The sequence below is a fragment of the Ammodytes marinus genome (genome assembly GCF_949987685.1).
Source record: "Ammodytes marinus genome assembly, chromosome: 17".
Lineage (NCBI taxonomy): Eukaryota > Metazoa > Chordata > Actinopteri > Uranoscopiformes > Ammodytidae > Ammodytes > Ammodytes marinus.
Genome location: NC_137221.1, coordinates 23,066,596 through 23,082,020, shown reverse-complemented (window position 1 = coordinate 23,082,020; position 15,425 = coordinate 23,066,596). Strand labels below are relative to the sequence as shown.

General features: G+C 40.8%; 1 protein-coding gene across 1 annotated transcript in view; it reads right to left on the bottom strand.

The window, feature by feature from the left end:
• The window catches only part of col22a1 (collagen, type XXII, alpha 1), a 60,954-nt gene that overhangs the window by 41,610 nt on the left and 3,919 nt on the right, over positions 1 to 15,425 (bottom strand). The window contains exons 3-9 of the mRNA XM_080046096.1: positions 14,825 to 15,391; positions 9,725 to 9,805; positions 3,240 to 3,351; positions 2,601 to 2,724; positions 2,019 to 2,294; positions 1,776 to 1,856; positions 703 to 819 (exon numbers count right to left, since the gene is read on the bottom strand). Coding sequence (XP_079902222.1) covers positions 703 to 819; positions 1,776 to 1,856; positions 2,019 to 2,294; positions 2,601 to 2,724; positions 3,240 to 3,351; positions 9,725 to 9,805; positions 14,825 to 15,391 — 1,358 coding nt within the window. The remainder of the gene's footprint in view (positions 1 to 702; positions 820 to 1,775; positions 1,857 to 2,018; positions 2,295 to 2,600; positions 2,725 to 3,239; positions 3,352 to 9,724; positions 9,806 to 14,824; positions 15,392 to 15,425) is intronic.

Sequence of the window (15,425 nt, the reverse complement as noted above, 5' to 3'; positions counted from 1 at the left end):
CAAGATAGTTAAAAAGAAATGATGGATTTTAAGAAAGAAAAATTTGAAGAATCCAACATAGACATGCATATACAATATGCACGGCATATTTGGGTTAATATGATGCTCATGCAGCATCAGTAGAAGCAGGGGTACTTACCTTCACACCTCTATCACCTTTGATAGAGATAACTTTGCCCTGCAAATAATTCATCAATAAAGATCAATTATTATCGAGGCAGTAAGAAAAGCAGATGGGATAATAGCTGAAAGGTATGCAATCTGGATAAATAAAATGTATATGATAGTCTAAATGAAACATAGTCCTAACATAGCTAAAAACAATGTGATTTCTGTTCAAAAGAAACTACTGTTGTAAATGTGCACACTTGAGGTTTTCATACAGTTTCTCCTCTTTCTCCTTTGATCCCAGGCGGTCCGAGGGCACCCTTAGTGCCAGTGTCACCCTGAAAAACGTATGTTGACGCAGTGAAAAAGGAGAACAAACAACTGTGGGAAATAATTAAAACTGTAGTGTATTGTCACACACAAACTAAAGCTTCAAAGCAGTGGTAAATGACCTTTTCACCAGTACGACCTGCAGCACCGGGTGCACCGATCGCTCCCTGTGAGGAATAAAAACATATTTCGATTCTCGCTCATCCGTGAAAATAATAGATAAGGAAAAAGTCTGTCTGATAAAAAAAAATCTTGGGGCTTTACCTTCTGGCCTTCAGGGCAGGAGCAGTTTGCCTCAGGGCCACTCTTTTGCTCCACAAAAGTAGGTTTAGGAGTGGGGATCTGCACAGGGGGGGCCTCTGTCACAACTTTCTTAGGGCACTGAAAAGGGAACATATAAACCGACAGGGGTCAGCAGTCCGAAAAATAATAGCATGGTAGTGAGAATGAGGTGTCAGGAAGATCTGATGAGCAATGCACAATGTTCAAAATTACAATAACCTTACTGGTGACTCCACACTCCTAATTGCACTCCTAACTGCTAATTACATGTGTTTAAAGGTCAGATATAATAAACATTTTCAGGTTCAAAATTGTAATTGGTGTTTCTACTAGAAACTGTTTTCATGGTGAATGTCCTCTTTCCAGCCTCTCTCTGAAACCGTTTTAGCGCCTGTCGCTTTAAGCTCCACCTTCCAAAAAGCCCAGTCTGCTCTGATTGACCCTGAATCTAACTGCCGGTTTGAATCTAACTGCCAATTAGACTAAGGGGTATCTGGGTGGGGGGCTATCACAGGTGGACGCAGTGATAGGTAAGGTTGGTAATAAGGGGGCATTGCTTCTCCCCTTATGATGTCTTCTTTTGGAGTCTCACACCATATTGATGTTGAAAAACCAAGAAAAGGTGCATTTTGCATAATGGGTGACCTTTAAAATGTTAACTATTGCGCTACATTGATATGTAAGACTGGCTGGCTGCTTAGCTAGCAGCTAACCATCACCGCTTTACTGTGTGCACAGTATTGTTGTTGTGGTATGCTTGCTACAATAGGTCACATATCCAAAAACTGAATTCTCATGTTGACCTTGCGGTGTGTTTTAAAAGCTAAAAATGTGTGTTGTTTTAATTTAGAAACTAGCTCAGCATGAAAATAGGCATATTGTTTTAGAGTGACCTGCAATTACAAGCCGGCCTACTTATCTATCTGTAACTTGAATTTGAAATACTGTAGATCTGGTCTTTTTCATGCAACGCTCTACGTAATAATCATATATTATTATAGTTGGACACATATAGTACTTGCAGAGGATTTCATGAGTCTGCCTAAGATACTCACAGGACCATTGGGTAGATCACAGCAGGTCTCCAGCTCTGCGTGTTTGGAATCGCAGTAAATCATCATCCTCTGGAGGTCAAACTGCATGGACAAAGACAACAGATCATCCTCAAAACCATGACCGTGGCTATCACATAACAATATCTTCAAAATGGAGTATATAAGTACATATATTACTCTCATAATACTTTATTTAATTACTAGAGTATATCAGTCGGCAACACGTTCAGTTTTAAGACTCACATCAATTGGAACACTATCGTACAGCCTCTTCCCGATCACTGTCTTCCCCTGGATATCAATGTCTTCCCTGTCTTCGATGGGCAGGGTCTGGATGAGTTTGCAGTCCAGGTACAGAGACACAGCCTTGGCCTCCACTCTGAGGGCTATCTTGTGCCAGTCGCGGTCAAACAGGTTGTCCACCTCTTGGTTCTTGAACACGGCTCTGACGGCGTCCTTGGTCAGTCCCACAGCGTTGTACTCCACCGCTTTGTTCTCACCGTCCAGGCGGATGGACACCTGACAAGGATATGAGAGAGAGATTCGGACTCTTCGGATATCTTTTTCATATCAAATTTAGGGAATACAACAGGGACAATAACAAGCTAACCCTGCTTCAACATGCAGATTTATTGTATTACTATTACAAGAAGAGATTCCGTTTAAGAATTATGATCAGGCATCTGGATTGCGATTTGATCTTAAAGAATTAAAAAAAGGTCTGAATAGTGATTAAGCAGAGTCTATTTCTAAACTGACCTTGTATGGCCCCCAACTAGACACATAATTGTCCCATGCATTGCTATTTACATGTGGCCAACCCACCTGTGGGATTCCGTATTTGTCATAAACCTGCCACAGGTACCAATCTTCCCGTCTTGAGGTTTTCCTGAATTTGAATGTCGTCACAAAGGCATATTCGTCTGGCAGCCCTTGTGGAAACACTTGTCTGTGGAACAAAAGCACATTGTTATTGCTAACATAAACTGTCCTTTACTTGACTTTAAATCCACGATAAACAGTTGCAGTGACCCGGTTACAGTTTAGACACTGATGAACCAGAGTAAAGACACAAAATCAAACAAATGTCTATGTTATAACCTAGGAACCTTTATGTCTATGTACACTGGTCTGGTCCGTATAGATCTGTCTGACAAATAGACTTCTGAGGTGGATTAAAGGTGGAGTCAGCAATTTTGGAGAAGTGTTGAACGCGGCCTCCTACGTTTATCGATGCTGAGTTGCACAATCCTGCAAATCCTGGGCACTGCAATTTTATTGCATATTTGTACGGAATTTGCGCCACTGAAGGACAACTTAATGAGGCCTCTGCATTATTACCTGTAATTCTCCTCTTTAAGAGGGGCCCTGTTTCCAAATGTACTGGGCAAAAGGTCAAGTCACATATTTACAAACATGTAGGACAGAATGGATTGTTTGCATTATAACAGGATGGTCACTTACTCTGTCTGCTGTACAATGGGCATGGTGCCGAGGCGAACATAAGAACTTTGTTCCTCATCGTCTCTGGTTCCCAGGATATTTCTCACATTGAAGTAATCCATCAGGTCGAACCCTGCAGCAACATAGTAAAACAGCAGAGTTGGACACAAGGCAGTCTCTCACGCACATAAAGAAACACACAGGGCTCTCGAGTCGTGAGGTTGAGTTATGGTTTTGTCACGTTTCCCCGGGTCTACCAAGGTTTAATTAGGTCAGTCCCACCACCACACCCTTCTGCATCCACTCTGTCTGTGGCTTTTTAGGGAAAGATTACATTCACAGTATCACTGACTGACTTGAAAATAGAGCTGTTTCTTGGCCATTAAACATTTGTTAGATTTGCTGCCAGAGAATAAGAAAAAAAAAACAGTTGCCGTCGTTGGTAAGTCTGAGAGTGTGTGCACGTGTGTGTACATTGCACTGCAGCTTGGGATTTGAAGTGGTGTAACCACAGACCATATTTAGGTGGTTTAGGACACTCCCTTGTACAACAAACAAGTGCTGTAGCTATGGCAATGCCAGCAGCGCGAATGCTACCACGGAAAACCGGTGGTCATGTTGTGTGGCTTGAGCTCTTCTGAAAGCAGACTTTAGTGTCATTAGTGAGCCAATAGGATAAAGACAGCCTTAACATATTACTCCGTGGCTGGAGTAATATGTACTGCAGTACTGCAGAAAAATCTATGAAATGTGAGGTTTCCGCTGGGAATATTAACACCAGCGCACTAATCTGTCAAAGAGGAAACGTAATGTGAGAGTCTGGGCGAAAGCTTAGCGGATGGCATTAGAAATAGCCTGGAAACAGGTGGTAAGACACATAGGCTGCCCCCGTGCATTAGCAACAGAGTAAAAAATAACATTAAAAGCCAGAGGCGTCATAATAGACTGAGTAACTGAGAGGGTCAGCCGTAAGCCTCTACTACCTTGTCTGTCTGTGAAAGCCACCAAGTGTCTCAGATGCCCTGTTAGGGATAATAGATTACTCTGCTCACTATACATTTACCACAGGGTAGGTAGAGGGAGTTGCTCAGTGGTGGTTTGAATGCCAATTTGGGGGGACGTTCCTGGTAGACTTTCATTCATTTTGAATCCCGTTTACTCTCTCGTATCTTTAACAGTTAGCTCTACTAGTCAGTAGGTGGTGCTGTCTTTACTTTGGCATAAAAACAACCTGTCCGCCTGGGTTTCTCATTTTCTATGCTTCCGTGCTGGCGATAGCTGGACACATTATGTATTTTTTAGGGATGTCTGTCCTTCTGTTGGTGCGTAGACAAGTACGATCAAGGTCACCGTGACCTCATGCCTCATTTACACACTATCTCAAGAACGCTTTGAGGGATTTCATCAAATTTGGCACAAACTCACACTTTGATTAGAATATGAACTGAGTACATTTTGGAGCTCAAAGGTTAAGGTCACTGTGACCTTGTGTATTGTTAGCGCAATATTTCAAGATCCCTTTATGGGACTTTCTTCAAAGTTTTCACAAATGCCGACTGACTCAAAGATGAACTGAATAGATTTTGGAGGTCAAAGGTTACAACAAGCAACAATATGGTACAAGGTCACTGCAACAGTGACCTTGTACCATAGTGTTGCTTCTTCAGAGTTTTACCTTCTTTAAAGTATAGCCTACCACTACTGTACTTTCACTGTCCGGCAAGTGTATGCCAGGCAGCGAATATAACCTCCAGGTGGTATTTCTAGGTGGTAGTGTGTGTGCTTTTGTCATAGTTGTAGTATAAATACAGGGACTTGAAAAGAAGACCATTGCAACATGCTGTTAGAAGTCGGATGGGAAAGGACCTGGCTTACTTTGAAATTTTTCATAAAACGACGAGTCATAGCAAGTGTATCAAGTATTCTTTGTATCAAGGGGTTTGCTCGAGGAAGCCACGCAGCTGTGCGCTTTGCTGGCTCTGACTCTCTGTCACCATGCTTGCACCGTGCACATTCGCTCACCGCGCCGTTGCTGTGACTGTTTGCGGGCCATCTCAGCACAGAGCTGTAATTTGGACTGGCAGTGGATAGCGTATAATCAGCCCCCGAAGAAGTTATTTTGGACAGCCAAAAAACGACCAATGGGGCGATCTGTGGGAGAAGCCAGATGAGTTCACTCCCTGGGAAAAGCAAACGCTTACACTCAGCATTCTCTTGATCGGAGCAGATGGCAACAGTTGTGCAGCAGATAGTGCTGAGCCAGAGCCGCAAAGACAATCCGCAGCCTCCTGGGTTTGATCAGTTAATCTGAAGGGTCAGACTAGACAGCCCATGATAAGTACGAGTCTGACTCAAACCACAGGTCTCTTGGCTGTGGAATCACAATCAGTGGCAAATAGTCCTGACATTTTTTCACAGGGAATGACCCCCTCTCTGCAGCAGTGTACTGAGCATATGTTGTGTTATTAGAACTGGGAGCTTATACAGGAGCTGCTGATATAGTGACAGAAAATAGTGTTCGTCTCTCTGTGCTTGGCCACAATCTGAACAAGGTGAATTTTGACCTGTTTTTTTTTGTTTGTTTCACAGTCTGTTGATTAAAGGTGGAGTCGTCAATTATCTATGTACGCAGGAACACTATCGGTCAAAATCACTTTTTGTCAAAATCAGTGAATATCTCCTCACAATCCGCTATGTATGTAAACAAAGGGTCATTTTGACAACAAGCATTCTCCAGAATCACTCTGACTCCACTTTTAAATTGTCAACGTAGAGATATTAGAGATAATAAACCACTTTCCATAAACAGCAGATGTAAAGCAGGTACAGAACAAGATCAAGAGATGAAATAAAATGAAGAAATTATAAATGAATTCAAAAAACTAAGACAGAAGACATGAAATTAAAATGTGAGTTTATCAAAAATATACTCAAGTGCAGAAACATATTATAAAGAAGAAACATAAAGGCTTGTATGTCCATCGGCAGTCTGTCATGTCACTATTGTGTATGTCTTAAAGCCAGGCCACATGTTACAGAATTACTTCGTCTCGGAAAACCCCACACATCTGTGTCATGCCAGCGAGCTTTAGACCACAGACCGCTGTGATAACATTTTGCCACAAGAGGGGCCCACTTTGGGTTTGGGCTCTTCGATCTGACTGTGTTGTAGGAATAGAAAAACCAATAACAGTCCTTCTACTTGTCCTCACTGTGCTAACAAAGAACAAAGTAAGCTACATTGCTGGGGACCTGCTGTGGCCTCTTAGTGTACTCCTGGTGGGTCTTGGTGGACCACACCATGGGAACAAACATAATAGAGATAGAATAGATAGATATAGAAATCCATTTCTAAATGTGTAATCTAATAATAGATCAAATGGTGGAATAACCCCATGGCAGTACCTAAAGATTTCAAATTATTATAGTGATTAGTAGCTCTTAGTGAGCAGTGAGCACTGTTTCATTTGTGGTGCTCCTAGCTAAATGTAAAATAAATATATCAGTGTATTTATGGTGTATTCCACAATAACCTAGCATTTGGTTACATAAAAGATTCATTTTCTTATATCATCTTCCAGCGGAACAAGACTTCGATGTTTAATTGAAAGACAAAAAAAATCAACCTAGAGCGTTCATAAAATCTGACATAGTGGAACATTCAAAAGCATGAGTGTTTTTCAGTGATTTATCTTAAGTTTGCTCTAATTATTTATCTGTTTGAAGGACAAACTTAACCACATAATTAGCACTTTCCCAATGAGGATGATGTGATAACATGTCTCGACAGTTGGAAGTCATGCTGTCAGCTCCTCGTATCCATGCTGCCAAATCACCCTTGCTTGTCAGTTCTTTAAGTGTAACCAAAAAGTAATTCTTCCTTAAATATGAAGCTCTGGCTACCCAACAATGCGAGCTCAGCTTCAGTGGTGAAAAGGAGTGCATATACTCAAGATCTGTACCTATAATTTTAATGCTCTTGGATTTGCATTGTATTGCTAAATAAACTGTATATTACAACTCTGCAACATTTCAGAGCAAAATTTAGCTTTTTTTTACATCCAGTAATACCGTATTATGGATACACTTTTACTTTTTCCATTTAACGGAAATGTTCTGTAGGTAGGCCTACCTTGTAGTATAAGTATTTCTACATCTTGGAAGTGCTTTTTTCCCTAAGTAAATTATAGAATAATTTATAAAAGGATTATTGAGGCAGTTTTCATGTCTGTCCTTGATTACGGTGATGTGGTTTACCGGCATGCATCACATTCATGTCTTAAACTCCTGGACTCTGTGTTTCACTCTGCTTTAAGGTTCATCACAGGAGATGCTTATGACACACACCATTGTCTTTTGTATGAAAAGGTTGGGTGGTCCTCCCTTAAAGAGAGACGTGACGCACATTGGCATGTTTTTATTTACAAAGCCTTGACCGGGAAGCTTCCTCGTTATTTAACTGAATTGCTGCAAATCTCAGATGGGCTTTATCAGACCCGCTCCACTGACATGCTTATGCTTTATGTCCCACAAGCCCGGTCTGAGCTAGGAAAGACAGCTTTTAGCTTCAGTGCCCCTGACTCATGGAACAATTTACAGCAACAAATTAAACTAAATAACTTCATATCCTTTAAACAATTTAAACAAACTATTTTAAATCTGCCAAACTCTACCTGTAACTGTTTTAATTAGGCTATATTGTACTTTCACCCATTTAATTTTAATTGCTACCACTTAATCTTCACCACTGTGTAAATGTTTCAATTGTTTTTCCCTTCACCTGTTGTTGTGTATTTGATGTATTTGCGTTGAATATTGTTTATGTATTGTTGTTTTTCCTTTGAATTTGTTTGAACTCGACGTCATTGTAAATGAGGGTCACCCCTCAATTGGTCTCTCGAGGATAAATAAAAGTTAAATGAAAAAAAAAATGAAATAATATCTTGTAGGGAACCCATGGAACAGTACAATGAAATACAAAGAGTCAGCCTGTCGTTTTCGTCCAGCACAGTTCTTCAAAGGTCATACTGAATCTGCAGTCAGTCTGGTGGTTTTCTGTGCAGAGTGTGCATGTTATGTCTGCATGGAGTTCCTCTAGGTGCTCTGGTTTCCCCCTTTAGCCTGAAGACATTTAGATTAGATTCATTGGAAACACCCAGTTGGTCGTAGGAGTGAATGTGCTTGTTGAAGTTTCTGGTACTGTGAGAAACTGGCTACCTGTCCATACCTCTCATCCAGTGCATGATGGGATATAATCCAGCCTGCCACAACACTTAAAAAGTAGTGGGTAAATGCATTTCCCCATTGGAAAGCTCACTACCATCATTAAATATTGATGCTTTGATATTTTAATTGGTCAGTGTTTGGTGAGCTTCCTTCCATTTGACAGAGACCTGTATAGCCTGACAAGAACACATTTCTTTAACTTTTGTCTGAACAAATAACTGGATATTGGCAAAAGGTCTTTAATTTGCTATCAGAGACCCGTATCAGTATCTAATGTTTCAGTAGGACTTTATAAAACACAGAATTCACCATGCCAACATCTCTTTTTCCATGCGGTTCAACCTAGCAGGAGTCCAAACAGTAAGGTCTGGGCATCTGTTTTTTCTCTCAGTATGATGGATGTGGGTGGGAGACACAGACAGGAACTCAGATCCCCCAGAAGACACTCCTATAACAACATCCGACCTTTCTGGATAAACGCTATACGAGAGTTCTGAGAAACCCTTAAGCAGCTTGGACTAAATGTATGAGAGCATCAACTGATACAGGACTAGCAATGCACTTCACTTAACTAGTACTAGAAACTACCACTGAACTTTAAAATCATAGCACCATTCAGAGGAAAGTATTGCTGTTTTGAAGTTCTCCACCTCTAAGAAAAATAGTTTTCCTTTTGGAACATTTTCAGAAATTAGTTTATTCCCCTGTTTGCTGGGTAATGAGAGATCACATCTGTATAGTAAATATGAAGCTACCATCAACAGCTTTTTAGCTTAGCTTAGCAGCGAAACAGCCTATCTTAACTAATGTTAAACTTTTCCTTTAATCATGTAGTCTTTATATTTTGCAAACCATCTCTCAATGCAGGTTGCTGCAACTTTGCCAGAAAATTTAACTTCATATTCAATGTGAATTATAACACCTTTCAAGCAAATCTGTAGGGTCTACTAATTAACTTTTTGTATCAAATGGAAAATGGATGGAAGCCAATGGCTACAATGAACAAAATGCATTCACATTTCTCAAACACGGAAGCTTGGATCCCAGAAATATTTGCAGGGAAGTTAACTGGAAAAATGCGTGCAAAGTTTAACCTTTGAAGCTTGTGAGTGATAAGTGGCTATACCGTTAAAAAATATATTTGTGTTTGTGTGCATATGTACAGTAAGTAAACCAGCTAAATGTGGAAGTGTAGTAGATGCTCTGAACGATAAATAGCTGACTTTGTTTTTGACACAGCGATGTGTGTTGCCTTTTGACAGGCAGCAATGTGCACATACCTGGAACCTCTGTGAGACCATAACTGGTGCTGTTGGGCTGAAAGCGATCGGGTTGAACCTTCATGTTTGGACACAAGACATCTGAGGAGAAGAAAGACAATAGTTCAGTTAGACATGCTGCAAATCACCATGTCATGATCTTTAGGGAACAAAAGGCAATATACTACAATATAGGCCAAGAGAATTACTCAAACACTTGTATTGGTTACCTTGAACCTTCATTTTGGAAATTGTTAGCCTCATAGCATAATTGCCTAAATCATATTTACTCTATTACTATTCTACTTTTACTCTACATATACTCTATTCTACATCTACTTCTCATTAGTCTAATAGCATAATTGCCTAAGTCGTATTTTAAGGGTTATAGAGTAGGGTAAAGTAAAAGTAGAGTAAATATGATTTAGATAGTTATTACAAGAAGCAGTGACTCTGAAAGTTTGTAAGGGGTAAAATGTGTTAAAAAGTTACAGAAATGTTGGCTAGTTTACGACATTGGTGATCTGAGGGGCAGCAGAGCAGACGGACTGCCCTCCATCTCTCCTCTATAGTGTGTCTGGGGACTGCAGGCAGTGTGTGGGTGGGGTTGGGGTGACACATTTGCAGGCCTAAGAAGCTGTAAAAGTTTTATATTTCAACACACACACATATTTCAGTGATGGTGATGACAGTGAGAAAGGCAACGCCATCAGGAGAAGTTTTTATTGGCAGGGAGGTGGGTATTCTTGCCAAGATGCCAGCTTCATTACTAAAGAACGTGCAGATACGGATAAGGTGTTTGTGTGTGTGTGTGTGTGTGTGTGTGTGTGTGTGTGTGTGTGTGTGTGTGTGTGTGTGTGTGTGTGTGTGTGTGTGTGTGTGTGTGTGTGTGTGTGTGTGTGTGTGTGTGTGTGTGTCTAAACATTGGCTTGGAGAAGAGTTTTGACATTTTTAAATGGTTGGTTCACCCTAATTAGGCTATGACTAACAACAAACCTACTTTGTCGCTTGAAGGCTGGGAGCTTTGTTTATGGTCCTCACAACATTTAACATTTATAGAAGACGGTATTTCATAGACATCGCTATCAACAGTTTTTATTAGAACATCTCTCCAGCAGAAAAACACTTCCAATAGAAACAGTTCATAGAGAGGTCTGTGGGCTCTCTGGATAGACACATTGCTGTCACAACTTTACAGACAGGTTAGCAGCATGGCTGAACAACAATGGGCTTCTCAGAATACAATTAAGTAACATTACCTTTTACCTTTACCTTCTTCATTGCATTGATGCAGTATCTGTTGCAGCGGTTATGTAAGATTACACTCAACCTATACTTCTTAATTAAATAGCAAGGCTGCAACAGAAGAAGGGTCCCAGCTAGTGCTGCATAGTGTTTAATGTTCACAAATCAGTATTCTTTGATGATGATCCCCTGCATTCATTTTACAACTGACAATGTGAACATGAGTTAACCTTCACACCGTAAGACAGTGCTTCTCAAATGGTGGGGCGCGCCCCCCTGGGGGGGCGCCGTGAGTTGTCAGGGGGGGGGGGGCGCGGGTGGCCTTGATTTTCAACTGAAAAATAAATAAATAATAATAATTTGTTGTGCTAGCGAGCACGATGTGTGCTTGTGTATGGTCATAACCGCGCGAAAGGCCGCGATTTGCAGTAAATAAACGTCCACATGTGTCTCCAAGTGTCTCTGTATGCTATTTAAAAAGAAATCAAGCAAGTAGACTAATAATAACATTAATGAATTATAGGTTATCGCATCACAGAAGGCATATTTGCCTACAATAATAAAAAAACACCACCTTAACTATGTTTACAGTTTACATTTTTTTTAATGAAATGCAAACCTCAGGGAATCATTTGCTCTTGTTTCTCTGTCCTGAGATTCACACAGACTGAGTAGTCTTGTTTAAATGTTACAAATTGAGCTAATAAACTGAACTTCAATTTTTTTTAAGTAGCTGCAGAAGTTATCTCAGCTAATTTTATAATCTAACATCTAATTTGATAATAAGGTGATTGTATGCAGAATGCTCATGCCAGAAACTCATACGGTGGTTTTGTACAGATAAATAAATCAATATTAGCAGGTTCTCAACAGTATTTCAATTTAGGGGGGGCGCAAAAAAAATTCTGTCCCCTAGGGGCATGACAGAAAATAATTGAGAACCACTGCCGAAAGACACATCTACCTATTTTTGATGATGTTTGACAGCCTATCAGCGCCTTGTCATCAGGATGTAATCAATCTGCCCAGAGGAACTTCTCATTAAACCTAATATTAGCCAAACAAATGGACTGCTTACTGACTGTCAGTCTAACATTAACACGTTATGTGTGGCTGAAAATATATCATAGTGTGGCGACACCCCAACTTCCCTAATAGGCCCTAGTTATCAGATACCAACCGAAACAGTTTCTGTCAAATCCTGTAATTTGCTTGAGTCACAGCTTCAGAAAAAATCCCCACGTCAGAGTTGCTTTTAACCTTTGCAGCTTTCATTATGAGGACAGCTCTATTGGCTTGACTTGCAAAACCCAAAATAATCCCTAATAGGAAAACCAAAGTAGCCTAATTAACCACCAGTGTTTGCATATTGTTTGGGGTAATGTAAGTGTTATCTCCATTTAGCATGGCTTATTGCTCATTTCAGCTGTGTAGAGTGTGTCCTTTGTGTCTGGCTAAAGTTTGTTTAGCAGTGTAATTAAAGGGGCCTTTTTGAAGCAATAATTAAAGATTTCAGAAAAAGATACTTGATTTATATATTTTTTTTAAGAAGAAAGTCTCCAAAAAGAAAATTCCCATTCTGTGATTGAATGGAAGTGCGTCACTCTCTTTTTAAAGACAATGTTGTTGCACAGTTCCCTGAGACTTAGCATGCTAGATAGTTTAGCTACTCCCTGCACTTGCGGCCCTAGAGGTATAATTTAGGGATCCGGCTGTGAGTTAAAATGGAAGCAATGTCAAACGTGCATTTGGAAATAAATCTCTCATACAGGTTTGTGGCATCAGTAGAAGCTTTAGCATTACGCACCTAACAACCACCTATTCGACTGCAGACAGACTAATACATGTTTAATTCCTACCATCGCTTTTAACTGTCTCCATTGTGGCTAATGCATTTTTTTTTAAAACACACTAGTTGTTAGACAAGGGCTTTGATATTAGAGTTCTATGTCACCGCTGAGGTCAAATGAGGTCGTGTGTGTGATGTTGTAGCGAGACCACACATGCCCTAATGAATTGGCGCGGCACATAATAAGCAGTGGCCCTTTTTAAAGCTATGGATTAAAAGGTGAAAACATTTAACATGGACACTGGAGCGGCTTCCCTGGGACACACTTGAAACATTAGAGCTGTAATTTTCTGGGTGAAAATAACTCGCATTTGCTCAGTGAGCCAGTTGTGCTGACCACTGATATACTTAGAGACTCACTCTTTGTGATTTTAGAGATTATTGAAATCTCAATGTAAATTTAGCCTTTGGTTGGTCTGAACATGCATGTACGGCATGTTTTATAAAAAAAATATAACCCACATTATGAGTGACAGACTGTAATCTATGGAGTCAAGGAGCAAGGTCAAAGGGCAGTGGCTTTAAAATGAATCTCCCTGTGGCCCTAGCAGCAGTGACACTCTGCAATATGATACGCCCTTTGAAAAGTATAAAAGGCCTTTTAGAATGTGAATCAACACTTTCTCCATGGGAATATTCACTTTTGCCTTGTCAAACTTGACAATTTAGAGCCCGATTAAAGTGCGAGCTGAGTCTGTCATTGCTTATCTGTTTGCTAAACCATGTAATCATGTCTTTTCCGTTTTTTGTATTTACTGTTTGCGGCAAAGACTCGTGGCATCCTTTTCTTTCCCGTCTGACTAATTTTAGTCAGGAATTTCAAGCGTTGGAGCGCAAAGCATCCATCCTCTCGCCATTCAAACACTCACATGTAGATACTTCTCCACTTCTACACAAAGTTCAAGGACAATATGGCCCTTTACTTTATTGTTAAACCCTATTTTAGCTAATTCGTTAGACTACTTTCTGAGCCCCTATGCCTGTGTTGAAAGATTTTCTCAGCACACATAGTGGGAAAACCATTGAGGTTAGCTTGAGACAAGCTTTCCAGTGCTAAACACCTCTGCACCAAAGCAGCAGTCAAAAACGCAGCTACGCCACAGAAATGTCTTGGTCAGAAAACTGTCATTTACAAGCCAATTTTTGCAACAGCCCCCTCACACGCTTCATATTCGCTCAAAGAGAGAACCAAAGATAGCACTGCATGCACGTACTGTATGTGCAGCAGCTCTTTGAGGTTAGGGTGGGGTTTTGTGGTAAGGGTCTTTCCTCCATATAGCACTTGGAGGATAAAATAAGATTAAAATAAGAGTCTAATTTGATTGAGTGCACGTTCAGGGTGAGGCAGGATCTTTAAAGAGAGGCTTCAAACTGAAGCCACACAGCAAAAAAATGCCTCTCTAAAAATAAGTATACAGTAGAGCAAATAAGCAATACAGGTTGTAGTTCACTTGTGAGAAGTAAAAACATCTGCCAATGGAACAAGGGAAAATTCACTGGGTAAGATGTATTGTAATAAGATGTAATATTTAGGAGATCTTAAAATGAGCGTGGAAAACTCATTTGCGCCATATTATACTAGTATGAGGTAATGTTATGTATCATGATAAGCCTGTAGACTAATGCTCAAAAGCGACTTGTCGATGTCATTCTCTTAGTTTCAAGTAGCCTACAATAGTGGCACTGTTCTAGATTTAAGATAATCACCCACTTGAAACAAGAATATTAGGCTTAAGTGATATTTAGCATTTAAAGGAGAGCTATGTGTTAGCTAGAAATGCTCATATTGAGAATGTGTTTACTAGTAAGAACTTTGGTGTCATAGTAAGCCAGCCTTGTAATCTTAATATCCCCTGTATCACACTGAAATGTTGCATGTTAGTGATTGTGTCTTATATTAAGATGAAAGATTTTGACTTGAAATACGACCAATATACCTGGTCAGATTTAGAATGTTTGCAGTGGCGTGTGTATGGCTTGCAGTGTGAGTGACGTGTTGGCAGTGAGCCCATTGATTGTTGACTTACTCTCACACAGCCTCCTCCTCAGCCTGCCCCTGATCTTGTCGATAGCGTTGAAGTCCGTCACGTGGAAGACGTGGGCGTTCTTTGGCTCTGCTGCGATCTCCTCCAGCTCTACCTTCAGCGCCTCGCCGATGCCCACGGCGAACATCCTGATGCCGGCCTTGGCAGCCGCCTTAGAGGGCTCCAGAACATAATCCTGGCTTCGGCCGTCCGTGAGAAGAATGGCCACCCTTTGAATGCCTTTGGCTTTGGGCCTCACGCCGTTCCTCTCCGTGAAGATGTTGGTGGTGGTGTAGCTGATAGCATCCCCGGTCATTGTATTCCCCCCCAGGTAGCGTATGTTACGGGCGGCTCGCTTCACCTCCTCCAGGGTCCTGTGCCTATCCAGGTTGAACTCAGTGGTCGGCCTGTCACTGAAGCGAACCACGGCCACTCTCGTCTTGTCGGGTGCCACGTCGAAAGACTCCACGAGGTTTGCCACCCATTGCCTGATCTTCTCAAAGTTCTCCTTGCCAACACTGGATGAGGTGTCCAGGATAAACGCCAAGTCGTAGTGGACATTTTTGCATCCTGCCATAGGTAAACAAAGGAAAAATGTAGTCAC